The sequence below is a fragment of the Trichomycterus rosablanca genome, chromosome 6 (genome assembly GCF_030014385.1).
Source record: "Trichomycterus rosablanca isolate fTriRos1 chromosome 6, fTriRos1.hap1, whole genome shotgun sequence".
Taxonomy (NCBI): Eukaryota; Metazoa; Chordata; class Actinopteri; order Siluriformes; family Trichomycteridae; genus Trichomycterus; species Trichomycterus rosablanca.
Genome location: NC_085993.1, coordinates 51,091,737 through 51,113,952, shown reverse-complemented (window position 1 = coordinate 51,113,952; position 22,216 = coordinate 51,091,737). Strand labels below are relative to the sequence as shown.

General features: G+C 41.2%; 1 protein-coding gene across 2 annotated transcripts; it reads right to left on the bottom strand.

Moving 5' to 3' along the window:
• Positions 1–512: 512 nt before the first annotated feature.
• ak4 (adenylate kinase 4) lies at positions 513–14,558 on the bottom strand. 2 transcript variants are annotated; one of them, XM_062998036.1, is made up of 6 exons: positions 14,465–14,557; positions 14,155–14,313; positions 9,977–10,096; positions 4,558–4,730; positions 4,345–4,463; positions 513–3,032 (listed from the first exon to the last, which is right to left on the bottom strand). In XM_062998036.1, the coding sequence occupies exons 2-6, from the start codon at positions 14,294–14,296 to the stop codon at positions 2,906–2,908; spliced, it is 681 nt and encodes a 226-aa protein (XP_062854106.1). In that variant the 5' UTR covers positions 14,297–14,313; positions 14,465–14,557; the 3' UTR covers positions 513–2,905. The 2 variants fall into 2 exon arrangements, with proteins under 2 accessions (XP_062854106.1, XP_062854108.1); XM_062998038.1 differs by lacking the exon at positions 513–3,032 and adding an exon at positions 3,850–4,008 and having other exon boundaries at positions 14,465–14,558.
• Between the last annotated feature and the right edge of the window lie 7,658 nt (positions 14,559–22,216).

Here is a 22,216-nt window from a genome sequence, read left to right as displayed (position 1 = left end):
TAATTATTAATATCATTTTGATATTATCATTATTATGTAGTTATTAGTTATTGTTATTACTGTTATTGTTATTACTGTTAATAATAATAATAATGCCCTGTACTAAAGAAAGTATTGGTAAAAATACATAATTGTTATTATTATTTCCATATTATTAATATTGTTGTTGTTATAATTGTTACAATTCTTATTGTTATCATTTTTATTATTCATTTTATTATTAGATAGCAAAATATATAATATATAATATAAATGCACTTTGTGAACTTAGTTACTGCCTGTAGCCCATTTACTGCTCTGTACACTTTGTCACCCCACCTCCACCCCAAACTATCAATAAATACGGAGCTCTCTAGTACCCCCACTGACCAGACATGGTGGAAAGTGTTAAACCAGTGCGGAAAAGGAGAGGTGGGCGGTATGCTGGGTCATGGTCCAGGACCAGTACCAAAACAAACAAATAATGAATGAATAATAACAAATAATATTAATAATAACCAAGAGCGACTCCATTTTGTGAAAACAAAGTTTATTTTATTTGGTTTTTTTTAATATATGAGAATTTGAGGAAGCAGGTTGATGCAGCCTGTGTGGTATTGCACAATAACAAGCTGTGAAGTTACATTTGACCTTTGGTTTGTATATATAGTGTGTATTCAGACAGAGAGAGAGCTTTAAAGCGGTATTTACAGGTAAAATACTGTATTATTTGGTCGCGTTTGAGTTCCACACAGGCTTTATGTTGCTCTCTTTGATCATGTGGTTCATAAGCTTGTCCTGTTTTATCAGGACACGTAACTGAATGGAAATAAGCCAAGTGCTAGAACTGAATACATTTGAAACACAGCTATATTTACAATTAATTTAAAAGTGTGGCACAGCGGTAAGTCACGCGCTTGTTGAGTTTAAATCTCAGCTCTTTTACCGGAAGGTTGGGCGCCCATGCGGACAACGACTGGCTCGTCCCAGGCTGGTCGACACGGGGGATATACAGACTTGTCTTGCACTTTTTGTTCTGTGTTGCACCATGGTCCTGGAGGAACGTTGTTTCGTTTCGATATATACTTGTATAGAGCTGAAATGACAACAAATGTTCTCTTGAACTGGTGTGTGACTCTCCGTGCGCGATACGGATCTCCATATGAACCCGACTGCAGCGCACGATTCGGCGGGGGTGCTTGCTGGAGGTCTGCAGCAATAAAAGAGGCAAAATTTGTTCGGGTGACTGGATATGACTAAATTGGGAGGAAAACTGGTGACCTTTGCAGGGCAGTTGGCCTAGTGGTTAAGGTACTGGAGTAATAATCCGAAGCTCTTAACCCTGAATTGCTTAGACTGTACACACTTACAGCACTTTATGTGTCTACCAAATTATCCAATCAGGGTGCGGGAAGGGGGGGGGGTTGTACTGGAGCCTATCCCAGCTTTTCAATGGGTGCAAGGCACACAGTAACACCCTGGATGGGGGGCCAGTCCATACACACACACACATCATTCACCTATAGGGCAATTCAGTGTCTCCAATTAACCTGACTGCATGTTTTTGGACTGTGGGAGGAAACCGGAGTTCCCGGAGGAAACCCACGCAGACACGGGGAGAACATGCAAACTCCACACAGAAAGGACCCGGACTGCCTCGCCTGGGGATCGAATCCAGGACCTTCTTGCTGTGAGGCGACCCACCGTGCCGCCCTCTACCAAATGTCAATAATGTAAAATAAAAATGAGGAAATGGTGTGACACTAATTTACTAAATACAAAGTTCTCTTTGGCCCGGTTAAAACATCCTAAACACTAAGCACTAAGCACTTTAAAGAAAATAATTGGCAGTATTAATGTGTGTGAAATATCTGGCACTCGTGACAGGTAGATCTCTTTTACAGACATTCTGTACATGTAACATTGTCTCTGCAGGTGGCATAACTAAACACTGGCATAACCAAATTCCGAACGCAGCATCGTTGAGAAAATATCACACGGCGTAACAAAAATTAAGAAGCTAGAAGATGACAATACGATCAGACACACTCCTGCATCAGAAAACCAAAAATACTAAACTGCTGTTTATAAGTAATGCTAATAAACCATTTGTACGGGGAGTTACACAGAATAGGCATAACATTATGACCACCTTCCTAACACTGTGTTGGTTCCCCTTTTGCTGCCAAAACAGCCCTGCGACTGTGCTGCTCTTTGTAATCTGACACCTTTCTATCAGAACCAGAATGAACTTCTTCAGCAGTTTGAGCTAGAGTAGCTGGTCTGTTGGATCGGACCACATGTGCATCAATGAGCCTTGGCCTCCCATGTCCTTGACGCCGCTTTACCACTGTTCCTTCCTCGGACCACTTTTGACCGGGAACACCCCACAAGAGCTGCAGTTTTGGAGATGCTCTGACCCAGTCGTCTAGCCATCACCATCTGGCCCTCGTCAAACTCGCTCAGATCCTCACGCTCGCCCATTTTTCCCGCTTCTAACATCAACTTTGAGGATAAAATGTTCACTTGCTGCCTAATATACCCCCCCCCCACCCACTAACAGGTGCCGTGATGAAGAGATAATCTGTGTTATTCACTTCACCTCTCAGTGCTCATAATGTTATGCCTGGTCAGTGTATGGAAAAATGGAAAACCTGAACATTTGATTCTCTTTCATATCTTTCACTGAGGTGAATACAATCATCTCCATCCATGACTGACTGTCGCATTTGATCGTGCATGTATTTCTTTGAAGGGAGCTGATCAGTTACCACATGCATTCCAGATTTCCTAATAACTGACACAAGCAAACGTTAAAATTAAAACAGGTTTTTAACTGTGGTTCAAAAAGTCCACTTTTACTACCGGGGCATTATTTTGTACGTATTTAATAAATGTATAAGCGCTGGGAGACGAAACCAGTAACTCAGTGGGTCGAGGCCCTCTGTAGGTCCACGTGGTCCATCTGAATCTTGGTACTGAGCAGGGAGCTGATGTACGGCCAGATCCGATCCGTGTCTGTGTCGGAGAACGTGTGCAGGATGCCTTTGGACCTACAAATACACAATAAAAGTGAAAATAATTCATTCATTCATTCATTAATTGTCTGTTTTACCTCTGCTTTATCTTACTTTGGGAGGGACCCAAATTCTTAAATGTGCAGTTATTAAACCTATTAAAAAGTTATTAAACCCTTGAAACCTGGTCTTAATCCATATATGCTGCCGACCACGAACCTGTAACTGCATTAATTAAGCTAGGTAATGATCTAAGTAGGTGCTTAAGCACTGCCACTTTAAATCCTGGTTTAAATCCAATCCGCTACTGATGCCTAAAGCGATTATGTGCAGGTTACACCCCCGACAGCAGTGTTTACCCCTGCATGACCTGACAAGCCCGGTCTGTCCAGACTCCACTCGATTATTATGTACACAGCCAAATCCTCGGAGCTGAATGAACTCATGCCATGACTGAGAGACTCGTACAGCATGAAACCCGAGTCAGGCTTTATATACCTACTGATCTACGAACAATTTACAAAAGTACGCTCCACCTGAGAACTGTAAGCGCTACACATCAACCCTCTGAGTTCAGTATACTGGGGGGATATTTTGTTCATATCTGAATATTAGAGCAGACACTACATACATACATATATATACAGCAGCACCTTGAAACTTAACATCAGTTGGTTCTCAAGTTTTAAAGACGTTGAGTTTCAAGGTATTTTTCCATAAGGATGTTTGTCTCATGTATAATAATGAGGTTGTTTTTGACACAAACACTGAAAATAATACAAATATAATATAAACACACTGAAATACAATTACAAACAGTTAAACATCAATAATAATACAATAAAAGCTGCACTTTAGTTTTACGTCTTTATTGTAATAATGAAGAGAAGTTTAGTGCTCCTGTCTCCTTCTTTTACTACATTAAACCACGTTAAGCTTTATTTTCAACCAGAAGCGTTTTAGACTCTGGGAGAAGCTGATTCTGATTCTCAGCATTTCTCAGAAGCTGGAGCTGTAACACAAGTTTAAAAGTGAAACAGGGAGGAAAATCCAGATAAACACAGATAGATGTGGAGCTGTAACACTGGATCTGACGCTTATTCCACACTGATGCAGATTCAGCTCAGATTCACACGCTGAGACACTTTAGAACCAGAGTCTGTTCAGATTAATGGACTATGGGAGAACATTTATGGAGATCCCGGAGGAAACACACACAGATACAAGGAGAACATGCAAACTCCACCTTCAATGTCAGGTACAGTGTGCATTTAACTAATCCTTTGAGCAACCTAAAATCTGATCAGAGCAGAATAATCAGAAGTGTGGTAAAACTCCCAGTACTTACTTGTATAAATCTATGACCGGCTTTGCCACATCTTTGTAGTGTCTTAGTTTGGCGACCAGAGCCTCAGGTTTATCGCCCTCGTGCTGTATGAGCGGCTCTCCGCTGATATCGTCCACTCCCTAAAAACACAGCACAAAGACATCACACATCACACAGCAGCATGAATTTAAACATTAGAAAGGGCGTCCCAATACAGGTAAGACGAAGATCTACCTGGACACGGGGAGGATTGAAGTACATGTTGTAGACCCTCCCGCTGGCCGGGTGGATCCATCGATGGCGCAGTCGTTCCTTTAGCGTCTCTAGGGGAATGTTGAGGCTGATGACCAGATCGAGCTCACAGGAACTGTTCAGAGCCTTCGCCTGCGCTAGCGTCCTGGGGAAACCTAAAACAGAGGAACACAAGACTTTACTTCAGAACAAAACGAGTCAGTGAAAGTTCTGTTTTAGTTTGTGAACCTAAATTTGAACCACCACATTTTTATCAAAAATAAATAAGTTCAGAACCAGGGACGTTTGTTCCCAGATGGAACCAAAGAGTACCAGGTTTTCAGCACGAACCGTGATGACATCCATGGGTGTATCAAGTTGTAGAAGAAAAAGAACATTGTCTTATCACCAATAGTTGCTCGTGCTTGGTTTTTGCTACGCTAGCGCACCAGAGTTGGGGTTTCGAATACATCGTATTGAATCTCAGCTCTGCTGCCTCTCCGACTGGGCTGGGCGGCTGCATGAACAATGATTGACTGTTGTTCAGGGTTAGAGGGTAAGAAAGTCGGATCATAGGTCCTCATAACTGGTGCGACGGCGGCCCCTGCTGGCTGACTGATGGCGCCTGCACAGGGCTGAGGAATAATGCTGATGGGGGTGTGGCCCTCCGTACACAGTGCCCGTCAAGTGTATGAACTCGACTCGTGCAGGTGAAAAATGCAGTCTGTACTGACTGTACGTGCCGGAGGGGGCGTATGTCAGTTGAGAGGCGTCCTCAGTCAGCGGTGAAGGGTCGAATCAGTATAGAGGACGCAATCAGGGTAACTGGACACGACTAGACTGGGGGATTAAAAAATTGGGGGAAAAAAGAAGGGAAAAAAAAGAAAGAAAAAAAAACAAACAAAAAAAACCCATCTGTAACAGCAGCACAAATGCTCACACCAGCGCGCTCCACCAGCTTGTAAATACTCTTTACTCCTTGGTTCCAATTAAAAATGGTGCAAACCAAGCCGCTCAGGTGGCGTAGCGGTAAAACACGCTAGCACACCAGCACCGAGATTCTGAACTCCTCGGTTTGAAACTCGCCAATGTCACCGGTCGGCTGGGCACCATCTGGTGGGAACAATTGGCAGTGCCTGCAGCAGACACGTTTCTGCTAGGGCGGGATGACAGGACTATGTGGGCGAGGTCTTCAAATGCTGTGTAAGGACCCTGATTGGCAGATAGAGAGGTGTCTGTGCAGAGTGCATGGGTAAACAAGGGTTCCGCTAAGGGCTGCAAGTGGGTCAGAGGACGCATGAGCAGCAATATACAAATATACTGTATATATATATATATATATAAAGATGGAGTTTGTAGCTGTATTGTAATATGAGAAAGAGTCTGTGTGCTAGTGTGCAGGCGTCTGTAGATACAGAGGAATTGCAATGCCTACTCGCAAAATGAAGAAAATACATTAATTACATCCTATGTCCAGTTTCCTTTACTTAATATTACTAGAGCATAATATTTTAATGCATTCAGTAACACCAGTAATAACAATAACACTCTGCCACCAATGACCATCCCTTAGTACTTGTCAAAACACTTTTTAAGTCATGATTAAACTAAACTGAAGTACAGTACGACTGTAGTAGATTCACTGTTCAGGAAAAAATGCGTCACTGTTTATAAACCTTGAAACAGATGAAGCGAGGATTGTTGAAATGTGGCTCTAGGTCAGACGCCTCCGCTCGTTATGCTGTCAGGGTTTTATATCTGTCTGGATTTATATCTGACTCTTAAAGGAATTTAAATACAGGGCAAATATGTTTTTGCTCATGTAAAATTTTACTTGACAGAGAAGAGAAGTGGTGCCACAGGTATTTTAAGATTTACTGAACGCAGGGTGCAGTTATGATCACATTCACTGCATTTAGCAGACGCTGTTATTCAACTAAAGCGAATTATAATCCAACTTGGCAATGAAGGGGCTTGAACCAAAGACCTTCTGATTACTAGGACATTACCTTACACAGTGAGCTACCCCAGCCTCCGAGTTGTGAAAACAAATGGGCCATTTATGGCAGGACCATTCACTGTAGCTCTTCAAATAATAGTAATAATAATAAAAATAATAATAATAATAATAATTAATAATAATAATAAACATAATAATAATAATAATAATAAAATAAATAAAAATAATAATAATGATAATAATAATAAAAAAATGAAAAATAATAATAAACATAATAATAAAAATAATAACAATAAAAAAAAAATTTTTTAAATAATAATAATGATAATAATAATAATAATAACAGTAATAATAATAATAATAATAACAATAATAATAATAATAATGGTAATAACAATAATATTGATAATAATATTAATAATAGTTATAATGACACGTTTTGAAACTCGCCGTTGTTTAAATGCAGCATTAAAAGCAGTAAAAGTAAAGAAAATAATCATTTTAAAAGTGCAGGTGTGAGTGTTAAAAGTAATAAAACATTAATTGAAAAGTTAATCTTAACAGGTGTGTTTTAACCCTCCTTTTAAACATACCAAGATCATCCAGAGCCCTCAGGTCATCAGGACGAGAGTCCCAAATTTCCAAAGATCAGGGCTGTAATGGAATAATAATGGCCTTTACATTGTCTATGCTGAGTGACCGGTACGACCAGCAGGTTCCTGTGAGCTGATCTAATAACTCTGTCACTGAGGAACTGTGGAGCGAGACCATGAAGCTTTTAAAAATCAGTAAAATAATCCTAAAATTTATTCTAAATAACGCTGGTAACCAGTGTAGCCGTGTGAGGACGGGTGTGATGAGACCCCTTATTTTTGTTAGTGGCAGGATTATCACCGTCTGCGAGCTAAAATAAGAGACCTTTGGTAATTCCCCTGGATGTGTTTCTAAGATGAAAAAATGTTGTTTTACAGACGTCACTAATCTGGATCTTAAAACTAAGATCTAAGATTAAATGGAATAAGCAGAATGAACTGTTTGACCCAGCTCTCTGTGTTGAAAGCATGACTTAACACTACTCTAACGCTACTCCTAACACCTCAGGTTTAGTGTTTTGGATCAATAATCCACGATCTGTGCAATTTCAGAGACGCTAAGAAACAAAATAAGTCCGGAAAGACTCCACAGAAACACAGTGAGAGCCATTATCTTCAAAATGAGAAAGAACATACAGTAGCTTCCAAAAGCAAAACATCAACCAAAAAAAAAAACACCTTTATCTAAGAGTACACACGAGTACACATAATCTGTGTTGTGATTTATAACATACACAACCTATAATGAGAAGGCCATTTAAAGGCCGCATTAAACTAAATGCTACGTCTTGTGCTGCTACAAGGGCATCTGTGTTTCCCAAAAACGAGAGGAAACTCATCTGACCACAGCTCACGTTTCCACTGTCCGTCGGTTCATCACTGATAAAATCAGACCCAGAAAACTCGGCAGCGTTTCAGGCTGCATTTGCTGATGCAGCGGCGGGCCATGTTAGGTCACAACGGATTTCCGAGTACTTCTGAGCCCATGTGGCTGTATTTATCACATTAGCATGCGGTTCTCACACCAAAAGGTAAGTTTTAACTGAGAATTCTCTGGATTCCCTGAAAATGTTCACTATATTTTGTACGGTAGATGTTAAAAGAGCAGGAAAGACCAGGGAAACTGGACCCACTGCAACCCTGACCAGAATAAAGCAGTAGTAAAACGTTCGGCCTGTTAAAGAACAAAGTATAAATATCACCTATCAACTACTACTGATTACCGGTGCGCCTCTAACTTCAGTATTTCTACACAGGGGTGACACGGTGGCGGAGTGGGTAGTGCTCTCATCTCTCAGCAAATAGGTCCTAGGTCCAGGCTCCCTGCTGTGTGGAGTTTGCATGTTCTCCCTGTGTCCATGTGGGTTTCCTCCGGGAGCTGCGGTTTCCCCACACAGTACAAAGACAAGGTGTGACAATGTGTAAATGAATCACCACAACAATGAATGAATGAATGAATGAATGACCGACACGTCCTGAGTAGAACGTCTAATTATTGCACAATGCAGCCCTGACTCAGCAGCTCATAACTCACCTCACTGTACTAGATTACAGGTGTAAGTGAATGCGCTAGTGCTTCTCTTCTGTGGGAATTACAGTTGAGCTGCAACTCGATTCACTACATCATTCAGACCGCCGTGTACATGAATAACGCTGTGAGTATCAGAGCTTCAGGAATGTGCGGTGACTAAAGTTCCCAGACAAAAGATATTACATTTCACCAACCAGGTTTCCATTATTTATGACTTCATTCTGTAAGAAAAACAGGTCATGACTTGCCTATATTTTTATAAAAATTATAAAGGGAAGATCAAGACTATGGCTTGGATTAGAACTCATTAACACAGCAGCATTTCTCACTACTTCATTGTCCACGTTTAATTAAAGTCACATTTCGTTTTTCAGATCTGCTGCCCTGTTCCTTTCTATGTAATAATTTGGAGCCCGGGTGACTAAGATGACAAAATAAGAAGCAATGGGTGTTCGGGCGGCACAGCGGTACCAGCACACCAGTGCTGACATTTACCGGCAGGTCAGACAAAGATTGGCTCGTTCAGATGGAGGGATTCCTCATAACTGCTGCAGTTACTCCTGCTGGCTGATCGATGGCGCTGCACAGAGACGAGGGACAACAGAGATTGGTGCGTGATACGGATCTCTGTTTGAACTCGTCTCGTGCAGGTAAAAAGAAGCGGTGCTACTGCACACAAGTCTGAGGGGTTGTGTTAGTTAAAGCAATCAGGTAGATGCCGCTCAGGTGGCGCAGCGATAAAGTACACTAGAAAGGGCTGGCCGGCTATATGAACAATGTTTGGCTGTTGCTCATCCGGATAGGGACCTTATAACTGGTGCAATTACAACCTCTGCTGGCTGATTGATGGCGTCTGCACAGTCGAGGAATAATGCATTGATCAGGGTGTGGCTCTCAGTGCAGGTGAAAAGATGCATTCGGCTAGTGCTCACATGTCGGAGGGGGCGTGTGTCAGTCTCGCTCTCCTCAATCGGGGCGGGGGTCAGCACCAGCACCTTGCTCAAGGGCCCAACAGTGCCAACCTGGCTGCGGTGGGGCTTGAACCAGTGACTTTTCCATTACTAGTCCAGTATCTTAACCACTAGGCTACAACTGCCCTACAACTACTAGATTGCGAGGGAGAAGACAAAAAATACAAGCAGAATATAATTGTTTTGGTTAGATTGTTTTGACCTCTACGGTCGTCGTGAAATACTGTATATAATTATTAATATAATATTAGCAGTGTGCTTCTATATAATTAACCTGCTAATTGCTCATTACATTAAGCCTCATTTCAACATTCTATACTAATAAATACTGTAAATAAAATAAATCTGGATTTGTATTTTACTGTACCGTCTAAGATCCAGCCCTGATGGGTCATCTCCTCTAGATGTGGGAGCAACATGCGGGTCATGACATGGTCTGGTACCAGCAGACGTTTCTCTATGTATGTTTTGGCCAAAAGACCGGCCTCTGAAAGGACAAATAAATAAAACGTTACTGACTGTAGTGCATAAAGAGTAATGGTTTATTATGTTTTTAAATAGTTTAATTGTGGTTCTAGATTTTACATTTAGCAGACGCTTTTATCCAAAGCAACTTACACAATGAGCAATTGAGGGTTAAGGGCCTTGCTCAGGGACCCAACAGTGGCAACTTGGTGGTGGCGGGGCTTGAACCGGCAACCTTCTGTTTACTAGTCCAGTACCTTAACCACTGAGCTATCACTGGCCCTAAATAAAATCATTTCCACTTTAAAAACACTGAAGTATAAATACGCTTTTTTGTACTATTGAAATCAGCTTCTAATAAGCTTTAGCTTGGAAAATTCTACACTGTTGGGCTACACAGAGATTTTAAGATGCTGTAATTTTATTTTATTGATAAGATTACTCTGATATGCTAGTAGTACATGATAAGGTAATAAAAATTACACAGTTAAAATAATAATAATAATAATAACGATTGTTTGGTGCATCTAATCACATCACATACACTGCCTGGTCAAAAAAAAAGGTCACCACCTGGATTTAACTAAGCAAATAGGTAAGAGCCTCCCATTGGATAATTACTGCATGGGTAATATTGTTATATGTTTCAGCTGGCAACAAGTTATTTAACCCTAACTGATGCAGTGAGTAGCTTCTCATCTGTTAAACAACCATGTGGAAAGACACATCCTGTGGTCGACCAGGTTATTCCATCAGTGGATTTTTTCTTCCCTGATGGCACGGGCATATTCCAAGATGACGATGCCAGGATTCATCGGGCTCAAATTGTGGAAGAGTGCTTCAGGGAGCATGAGACATCATTTTCACACATGGATTGGCCACCACAGAGTCCAGACCTGAACCCCATTGAGAATCTTTGGGATGTGCTGGAGAAGACATTGCGCAGTGGTCCAAATCTCCCATCATCAATACAAGATCTTGGGGGAAAATGAATGCAACTCTGGACAGAAATAAATGTTGTGACATTGCAGAAGCTTGTGGAGATATTAGAGTGTGACTTTTTTTTGGCCAGGCAGTGTATAAATGTTAATGTGTGTATGGTCTAACCATGAGCAAATTTTCTATTACTTTACTGATTTCTGAGTGCTGTTCATTAATCTAAGTGAATGTTGTGAAATCTGGTTCACTGAACTTTCCACTTGCAGACTTTCACACTAATTGGACGGACGGATGTTTAAAAGGTTTGGCTGTGTTTCTTTTTCCATTTACGTGTCGTTTAATAATTGCTATGAACCCTGTGAACGTTAGGAAGCTGCTTCACCTTCACTCTGACTGCTTTTCATTGCTTAAAATCTTCCCAATCAACAGCAAGGTCATTTAAAATCAAAGGTGTAAATGCGTACATATGTATTTATATTATGTATATACTGTATATATATATTAGAAACATCCCAGTTTTGTTTCAGTAGAGGTGTAAGTCTTGGTGTTCAGACGTGGAGACCCTCAGCGATTACATCCCAGGCGACTTAAAGTACTGTGACAGTATACCGTCTAAGCAATTGAGATTTAAGGGCCTTGCTGAAGGGCCCAACATTGGCAACCTGGCAGTGGTGGGGCTTGAACCAGCGACCTTTCGATTACTAGTCCAGTCCCTTAACCGCTAGGTTACAACTGCCATAGTTTAGTACCTGCCGAGCATTTAGTATGCGCAGAGGGGTCGCTCGGAAGGTTTTTGACCTCCTGCCTTAACAAAAACCTGGTGGCAGCTTTTTCTGCCACATCCAGGTCGTGTCGCCAGTGTTCCTTTAAGAACACTCAGTGCATTTGCGATCTTTTTATACGCAGAACAGAATCCCCAAACTGCTGTAGCTTATGTACCATGTATGATTTTTAGCATATCGGAGCTTGATTTTCTTGTGCTTTTGGTTCAGTAGAGGTGTACATCTTGCATGAAGACATTCATGGTTTAGTAGGAATCTGGTGTCGCCAGTGTTTCTTTCATTTAAACATGGGAACTAAGCATCTAACTGTATTTAAAGGAACATTCGGTGCATTTGCAATCTTCTTGTATCACTTTCCTTGTCTGTTCAAGGCAATCATCTCTTAACTGTTTGGAGAACACTCTTGACCTGACTTGGCCGAATTTCTAACACGCAATCAAACGTCGCAGTCAACAAACCCTGAGCCAGTCCTGGAATTTTTTTTTTTTATTATTATTATCTATTTTTTCCCCACTTTTATCCCCATTCTAATCGTGTCCAGTTACCCTGATTGCTCCTCTATACTGATTCGACCCTTTTGCCGCTGACTGAGGACGCCACTCGACTGACTTGCGCCCCCTCCGGCACGCAGTCAGTACAGCCTGCATTTTTCACCCGCACGAGCCGAGTTCATACACCGAGAGACACTGCGCACGGAGGGTCACACCCCCCTCGATGTTATTCCTCAGCCCTGTGCAGGCGCTGTCAGTCAACCAGCAGGGGTCGCAGTCGCACCAGTTATGAGGACCTATGCTCCGACTCTACCACTAAGCCCCTGAACAACAGCCAAACGTTGTTCATACTGCCGCCCAACCCGGTCAGAGAGGTAGAGCTGAGTTTCGATGTATCTAGAAACCCAACTCTGGTGAGCTAGCGTACTTTACCGCTGCGCCACCTGAGCGGCCCAGTCCTGGAATTTAATGTGTTTTATCTCAAACACACCTGATGCAGCTAATAATAAACTCCCTAATCAGGTGTTGAATGATTCTGAGACTGCATCAGTCATTAAAAGTGGCATTTTGTGTGGATTTTTGAGGATCCTCTTGTTATATTAGCTGAGCTGAACGTTGGGGAATCAAATATTGGAGGGGGTTTGTTACTGCCAGTTTACCCTCTACTATGATTGCCACTGTCATGAGTTTTCAAGCAAATAAAACGTAAACGCATTAACGTATGACTTTTGTTGGTCCCTGGTTACTTTCCAGGTAACTAATTTGGCTATTATAGCTAAATTAGTTACAGTTGATTGATTAGTGCTCGCTAATCGGCCTATTTTCACTTTATACAATTACTGACACTATAACTAAATGACATACTGACGGTAACGTTACCCTGTCATGCAGGTCAGAGCTGTTATAAAGACTTAGCTGAGGTGCTGGTGGTACGATGTTATCCCATCCATCAACAACTGATAAGAACACTGAAATGGGGGGGGGGGGTTGTTAATATATTGCAAGGATTTAGCCATGAATTAAACATTGGGGAACCAAATCTACCAGGATTTGGAAGGGGGGCGTTTAAAACATATTATAACCCTGTCATATTAACAACTGATTGAAACACTGATGGATTCTAACATTACACAAAGCTAGTGAGTGGAATATGTTTGGGGGGCACATTTTGAGCATATCTAATATACTGGGGGGGTCCCCCTATTTATATATTGTGATTATGGCCTTGTGATGTGATATTAATTCGCTAAAACTGGTTAATTAAGCACCCAAGTACGACATTAAGTCCAATGTGTGCTCAAAATATGATGTTTACCGACTGGAATCGATATGCAGTGGAACAAATGCAATGAAAAGGAGTACAAATACTTTTTCACACCACTGTGGGAACTTCGCACAGTGCAGTGAACTGTGCACTTTTGCACGTACTCACTGTGTGTGTGTGTGTGTGTGTGTGTGTAGTGTGTGTGTGTGTAGTGTGTGTGAGTGTGTGTAGTGTGTGTGTGTGTAGTGTGTGCAGTGTGTGTGTCTGTGTGAGTGTGTGTGTGTGTGTGTGTGTGTGTGTAGTGTGTGTGTGTGAGTGTGTGTAGTGTGTGTGTGTAGTGTGTGTGTGTGTGTGTGTGTGTGTGTGTGTGTGAGTGTGTGTAGTGTGTGTGTGTGTGCAGAGTGTGTAGTATGTGTGTGTGTAGTGTGTGTGTGTGTGTGTGGTGTGTGTGTGTGTAGTGTGTGTGTGTGTAGTGTGTGTGTGTGTGAGTGTGTGTAGTGTGTGTGTGTATAGTGTGTGTGTGTGTGTGTGTGTGTGTGTGTGTGTGTGTGTGTGTGTATAGTGTGTGTGTGTGTGTGTGCGGCATTAAGGAAGATTTACGCACCGGTTTTAGCGGCGATGTTCTGGCGCAGAAAGTCCCCGCAGGAAAGATGTTGCAGCCCGAAACTGTTCGCCACCCGCTCCGAGATGGTTCCTTTCCCCGAACCAGCAGCACCCATGATCACAGCTCGGAACATTTTGGACATTTTCTTTCACTCGAGACCTGGTGCAGATACAAACCCAGAGCAGATCGTTTCAGTATAGCGCATTTAAGTGCGTAACAGCGCAGATTCGGTGCGTTAGTGTCTCTAGAAGAACAACAAAAGAAAGGAAGTGTAAAACATGGTAAAGAAAATATGCAAACCCACACCCACCTGAACAGTCCTTCCAGCAGTAGATGTTTTCTTTTTACTGAAGAGAGGAAAAAACTTCTTTTCCACTGTTGATAAGTCAGCGTGTTTATAAATGCCATCCACCCACTTCTGCATGGAGATGGTGGGGGTTCCTGCTATCCGCAAATCAATGGACGAGAACTTTCAACGCCCTAAATTTCTATTAAAAAAAAAAAAACACCCAGCACCTCAGGACTGAAAAACTGCGAGAAAAATCAGGCGCACAGCATCATGGTAGTCGAAGTCTTTTTAAACTCAGATTCCAAAACATCAGCTCAGCAGAGTCCTCCCCGTGGACGTTTATAGAACTGCACATCAACCGAGAACTTAAAACGCAGTGGCGCCCCCAGAAGTCACAAGGGTGGCAAAATGGGGGTCACTGAAAACCATAACTGAACTTCAGTAATTCTGTTATGCTCCAGGATCCATAAGCAGGTTTATTTGTGTAGCACCTTTTATACACAGAGGCAAAGCAAAGTGCTTCAAAGCATTAAAACATTCCTGTGATTTAAACCTTAGAAAGGCTTTTTGGAAATACAGTTACAATTAAAAGAACATGAAATTTAAACCAGAGACATAAAGTGCTTTACATAAAGAATAAAAACTTAAGAACATGAAAAACTAAAAGAAAATATCAAGTAAATTAGAAAAATACCAATTTTAAAATAAAGATAAATAGCTACGACAGCGTATTAGGGCCACTGTAAAAAATATTTTCAAGTTTTGATTTCAAGAATAAAGTCGTATAAATTACGATTTCGAGAATAAAGCCGAAATTATTTCGAGATTAAAGTTGAAATATTATGAGATTAAAGTCGAAATATTATGAAAATATAGTCAAAATTATTTCGAGATTAAAGTCGAAATATTATGAGAATATAGTCGAAATTATTTCGAGATTAAAGTCGAAATATTATGAGAATATAGTCGAAATTATTTCGAGATTAAAGTTGAAATATTATGAGAATATAGTCGAAATTATTTTGAGATTAAAGTTGAAATATTACGAGAATAAAGTGGAAATATTTTGGCCAGAGAGTGTGCAGCCGTCAGGCTTGTCAGTTCAGATAAATATTTAGTTTATTTTACTTTTTAGTTTTAATTTTAGTTAAATTATTAAGTTTTGATTTCAAGAATAAAGTTGTATAAATTTCGATTTCGAGATTAAAGTAAAAATATTATGAGAATAAAGTGGAAATATTATGGCCAAAGAGTGAGCAGCCGAGCGATTACTAGTCCAGTACCTTAACTGCTAGGCTACAACTGCCCAATAGAACGCCTTTATTTGTAATATATACAGATGTAAAGTACAACAAAATTCTTTCTTCGCATATCCTCAGCTGGAGCAGACAGGGTTAAGGGACTTGCTCAAGGGCCCAACAGTGGCAGCACAGAGCCAGGGTTCGAACTCTCAACCTTACAGTTAATAGCCCAAAGCTCTACCCACTAGGCTACCACAATACCATATATATTTATTTATGAAAATAAAGGCAGAATCCTAATACCACTTGAGAGGTGGAATGGACGGTGACGTCAGTATTTATTAGGATTTTAACATCATGTTTTACACACTTTGGTTACATTCATGACAGGACAGGATTCATCAGTTCAAGTTATCATCTCCAGATCACCTCACTTGCACGTCTTTGTGCTGTTGGAGGCAACCGGAGCCTCCGGATGAAACCCACACAGGCACGGGGAGAACATGCCAACTCCAGACAGAAAAAGGACCCGGCCCACTTCAGATGGGACTCGAACCCAGGACCTTCTTGCTGTGAGGCCGAGCCAGGGTGCCGCCCCCGGTGACGTCAGAGGCAGGCAGACGTGCGCCGTCCACAACATTCCTGTCAGGTGATATTTTTATTTTATATAACATCTTTCTGAAGGAGAGGCTCCAGACCTTTGCAGATTTTCTGCACTTCATCGTTCTTGTGCAGTTTTAGCGTCACCCCGCGGACGCCTGCGCGTTTTTTCCTCTTTTTTTTTTTTTGAGTCACATGGCTCGGAGATTTTCAATAACAACAACAGAAATGGCGACAGATCACGTTGCGTCGCTCCAAGTGCGCTTGCTGCGTCATTAGCAGATTTTGGCGCAAACACCAGGTGCGGCTGTGCAGAACGACAGGTGAGTGCCTTTGCGACCTGCAGAATGCGGATTCTGGCTCGTTTTTTGTGCTGTTGCGCTGTTTTGGTGGAGTTCTGTGCGCCACACACACGGTGTTTGTTTTGCACATGAGAGAGGGGTGTGTGCGCGCGCCATGCGTGTGCGTAACATGCGCAAAACCTTGGCGTTTTGAGTATTTTAGCACGAATTAAGGTCGGATTGGTGTTAATGTACCTTCGTCGAGAGGTTTTCGGTACTTTTTTTGACGCTGGCAGTGAATGTGAGGTTTATAATTTATTATAGTCTGATGTTTTGGCAGTGCTTGACATTCCAGCGTGCTTCTCTCTCTCTTACCTTTTAAAGATTTGTTTTTAGTCCAAACGGTATAATTATATTTAAGTTTTACCACATGTATAATATCATTATTATCATATGTTATTTTAATTATACTGTTTACACCCCATTGCGTATTTTTATTTACTAACATTCAGAGCTTTTGCACTACATTCTGCATTAATTCGAAAATTAAGGTGCGCAAAAGTGCGCAAAAGAGTTGGATCTTTATTATATTTATTATTTTGCTTGTGCACATGTGTGTGTGTGTGTGTGTGTGTGTGTGTGTGTGTGTGTGTGTGTGTGTGTTACATATGATTTTGTAGGCATGGCATCATGCTTTTTACCTAACTAAACTGCAAATTAAAGATTTGTTATTAGTCCATTATTTGCGTTTTACCACATGCATAACATTATTATCATGTTTTTACTGTTTACACCCCATTGCGTCTTTTTATTTACTAACATTCTGAATTAATTCCAGAAATAAGGAGTTGGATCTTTTATTTATTTACTCTTCCACATGTGTGTGTGTGTTTGTGTGTGTGTGTGTGTGTGTGTGTGTGTGTGTGTGTGTGTGTGTGTTACATATGATTTTGGCAGGCACGGCAGCGTCTTGTGACAGCGACCCTGACGCTCTGATCGACTTGTTTACAAGAAGGAGGTGGGTGGGGCCAGGCACAGGGCGCCACCTGATTGGAGGAGAGGATAATAACAGGGTTTATATAGGGCGGGTGAGAGGTGGGTATGAATTATTAACTCAGCTGCTGGATCTCTGCCTTTCAAAACACCCAACATGACTTGGCAGCTATTTAAAGGGGAAGAGTCACATTTGGATGTTTTTAAGGGCAGAAAAATAAGTCTACAAAGCTTAAAAGTAAATATATTTATGTACATGTATGTAAATATATATTATATATAATATAAATATACTGCAGCCATCAGGGCTTACAATGATATGCAATATATCACTCATATCTACACTTACATGTCTATAGTGCAATACAAAATATGCAATATATTCATATTTTATTAATATTAATGTATATATTATATGTCACAATCATATATGTACATCATTTTTCTAATTCTACTCCCTTTCTTTTATACTGCTGTAACAAGTCTTATCTTATAAAGTTGAATAGAATGCTTCTATTTATCATATATACATACTCATGTGTACGTATGCACATATTCCAGCTTGTTTGGAACCTGGGGTCAGTGGCTGGGATTCAAACCCACAATCTTCTGCTCTGATAGCACAAAGCTCTACCTAATAGGCCACCCTTGTCTGTTTATTAGGTATGTTAGAAATTCGGCATACAGGAGTCAGGAGATCTGGTCTTCATGGGTAGAGTAGTATTTAGGAGTATTAACACATACAGATGTGTGGGCGCAGCTTGGAAGACCAGCGTGATCTAACTAGACATGTTTTGGGAAGACTTTATCTACACAAGAAATGAGGGGAGGAATTAAGGAAAAGAGGAGGAGATTAAGGAGAAAAGGAAGTAGGTTAGGGCCTTAATTATGTTTTTAGTTTATTTTAAAAAAATAATAAGAAATAAACTAAAATTTGAACTACATTTTTAAAGGTACATAAACACGAAATATACTTGTACACAAGCGCCCCCTTGTGGAGGCTTTACATTACCTTACGTTCGTATTGATGCATTGTTTGTGTTGCCTGGGTGGCGGTCGAAGTCATGGACAAAATTCTATATATTGTTTTATAAATTCATAATCCAGCTCTGATGTGTGTGTGTGTGTGTGTGTGTATGTGTGTATGTGGGGAGCTATCTCCCAACCGGTCTCCCAACCAGTCTTCCAATCATGTCTAACAGTAAAAAAGCTAATCTGTTAAAATAATGTGCTGTACACCAGGATTTTTTACTTAACCCTTGAGTTAGCAGAGATGTTACCAGGTTTCTGTAATTTAGGTTGGAAGTTAGATACATATTGCTTCGCCAGGAGGATGGACGCGTCTCGGCTCTTCTGGATGTGACGGGCTGCCCTGGTTCAGTTATCACAGTGCTGATGCTGTCCATCTTAAAGGTACAGTACTGTGATAACTGAAGGATGGCTGCCATCTTGACATCTAGTGCCTACCAAGAAGTTCTGCTTCTGTTTTAATACACTAAATTTTTAAATAGTATTTTGTGTAAGGATTGAACTACTTGACTTCCAAGGTTGCTCAAACTGGTTTTATGTGAATGTTGTGGTTAAAAAATAATAGCACAGTAGTCTATTATGCCGGCTCATCAGTGCCAACGTCCAGTTTTGAATCTGTGGTGCTGTGAATATGTCTGATAGGTCTACAGATTGAACTAACTGACTTCCAAGGTTGCTCAGACTGGTTTGATGTGTGTTATGGTTGTATTTGGTCAATAAAACTATGCATATACATCCTTATAATCTGTCTCCTGATTCTGTTCTATATGTTAATATTTTATTAACCATGTTATTCTCTATACTGATCAGCCATAACATTAAAACCACCTTGTTTCTACACTCACTGTCCATTTTATCAGCTCCACTTACCATATAGAAGCACTTTGTAGTTCTACAATTACTGACTGTAGTCCATCTGTTTCTCTGCATGCTTTGTTACCCCCCTTTCATGCTGTTCTTCAATGGTCAGGACCCCCACAGGACCACCACAGAGCAGGTATTATTTAGGTGGTGGATCATTCTCAGCACTGCAGTGACACTGACATGGTGCTGGTGTGTTAGTGTGTGTTGTGCTGGTATGAGTGGATCAGACACAGCAGCGCTGCTGGAGTTTTTAAGTACCGTGTCCACTCACCGTCCACTCTATTAGACACTCCTACCTAGTCGGTCCACCTTGTAGATGTAAAGTCAGAGACGATCGCTCATCTATTGCTGCTGTTTGAGTCGGTCATCGTCTAGACCTTCATCAGTGGTCACAGGACGCTGCCCACGGGGCGCTGTTGGCTGGATATTTTTGGTTGGTGGACGATTCTCAGTCCAGCAGTGACAGTGAGGCACAACACACACTAACACACCACCACCATGTCAGTGTCACTGCAGTGCAGAGAATCATCCACCACCTAAATAATACCTGCTCTGTGGTGGTCCTGTGAGGGTCCTGACCATTGAAGAACAGGGTGAAAAGGGGGCTAACAAAGCATGTAGAGAAACAGATGGACTACAGTCAGTAATTGTAGAACCACAAAGGGCTTCTATATGGTAAGTGGAGCTGATGAAATGGACAGTGAGTGTAGAAACAAGGAGGTGGTTTAAATGTTATAGTTAGTTATAGCTGGTCATTTTCCGAGGATACTCCTAGTTGAACCTCGGCTCTTCAGTATTACTTTTGGCTCGTGCTCACAGACCATATTTGTCCTCTGACTCACCCGACATCAGGAGTTTTTCTGTTGGACTTCGGCTTTTTATTTCTATGTCGGCGTGCATTATTGTATCACGTTTCATGAAGCTCTTTGTCGTGGCACATCAATCACACGACCACAGAACCGCCATAATATGATCTCATCGACTTTCTAATCAATATGGAATATTTATCGACGCTAAAATAAGGTTGTATAATATTAACCCGCCTATTTCAGGCCGTTTCTGATGGGAATAGTTTAAAAAAATCACTGCGCGTGTTCAGATCGATACGTTATTGATCTGTACCCGAGTCCCTAAGTGCTCTGCCACACCGTGCTTCTTGTGAAATTGCAACCCACACTTTCTGGCAACTGGTCTGATTGCGAGGACGGTAAGTCCCTCCCTTTTAGAGCAGACTAGACCTCCTGCTCTGGAAGACTTACAGCAGCAGGCTGCTAACAGTCATGTTGGTGTAATGTGAGATTCCTGGCTGGGCGATGTGTTAGTGCACAACCTTAAAACTAACTGGCTCAACCAGTACGTGACTACATGAAGTGAAAGTTAATGCACATTCAGTCGTGGTTTATAGTTTTGTTACCAAGCTGGTTTGATTTTAGAGACTGGAATGCATGTGAATTCATTTTACTTCATTTTTAATAATATTTAATGTACTATTAACTGAACTACAGCCCCGAATCAGAAATAGTTGGGACAGTATGGAAAATGCAAATAACAATAAAAACACAGTGTTTCTTACATTTATTTTGACTTTTATTTGATGTCAGTCAGGATGAACCTGAGATATTTCATGTTTTATCTGCTCAACTTCATTTCATTTATTATTAAACATCCATTCCTGCATTTCAGGCCTGCAACACATTTAAAAAAAAAGTTGGGACGGGGGTGATTTAGGGCTAGTAATGAGGTGAAAAATCTAAATAATGATGTGACAGCAGCATCCAGGAAAGGCTGAGCCTTTGATGAGCGAAGATGATCAGAGGATCTCCAGTTTGTCCACAAATGTGTGAGAATTTGCATATTTCTCCCTCTACAGTGCAGAATATCATTAAACCATTCAAGGAAACACTGAAACACTAAATCACTCGGTCTCCTCGGTGCCAAAACGTCTTTTAAGTGGTGAAAATGAACGGCAACATTACAAAGTGGTAAATGCTTTACTGTCCCAATTTTTTTAGAATGTGTTGCAGGCCTGAAATGCAGGAATGGATGTTTATTAATAAATGAAATGAAGTTGAGCAGATAAAACTTGAAATATCTCAGATTCATCTTGTCTGACATCAAATAAAAGTCAATGTAAGAAACTCTGTGGTTTTTATTACGTGCATTTTCCATACTGTCCCAACTTTTTCTGATTTGAGGTTGTAAGCTTTGGTTATACTGTAGTATAGTATAGTGTAGTATACTTCTGCAGATACATGATAATTACACCGACCAGGCATAACATTATGAGCACTGACAGGTGAAGTGAATAACACTGATTATCTCTTCATCACGGCACCAGGATGCACTATGGGAAGAAGGGGGTTTCTGCTGGGAAACCTCGGGTCCTGCCATCCATGTGGACGTTACTTTGACACGTAGCAGCTACCTAAACATTGCTGCAGACCATGTTCACCCTCTCATGGAGACGGTTCCCTGATGGCTGTGGCCTCTCTCAGCACAAAGCACAAACAACCAGTCTGAGGTGTTGACTTGGCCTCCAAATTCCCCAGATCTCGATCCATTCGAGCATCTGTGGGACATGCTGGACAAACAAGTCTGAACCATGGAGGCTCCACCTCACAACTTACAGGAGTTAAAGGATCTGCTGCTGACATCTTGGTGCCAGATACCACAGCACACCTTCAGGGGTCTAGCAACAAAAGGGGGACCAACACAATATTAGGAAGGTGGTCATAATGTTACGTCTGATCGGTGTATAATAAAAA

Excerpts from the sequence above, each read along its gene's own strand:
- ak4 (XM_062998036.1), bottom strand. The coding sequence starts at position 14,296 with ATGTCCAAAATGTTCCGAGCTGTGATCATGGGTGCTGCTGGTTCGGGG. Across the intron at positions 10,097-14,154 it reads GAACATCGCCGCTAAAACCG|AGGCCGGTCTTTTGGCCAAA; the intron begins GTGCGTAAATCT and ends TTGTCCTTTCAG. Across the intron at positions 3,033-4,344 it reads CCGGTCATAGATTTATACAA|GTCCAAAGGCATCCTGCACA; the intron begins GTAAGTACTGGG and ends GTGTATTTGTAG.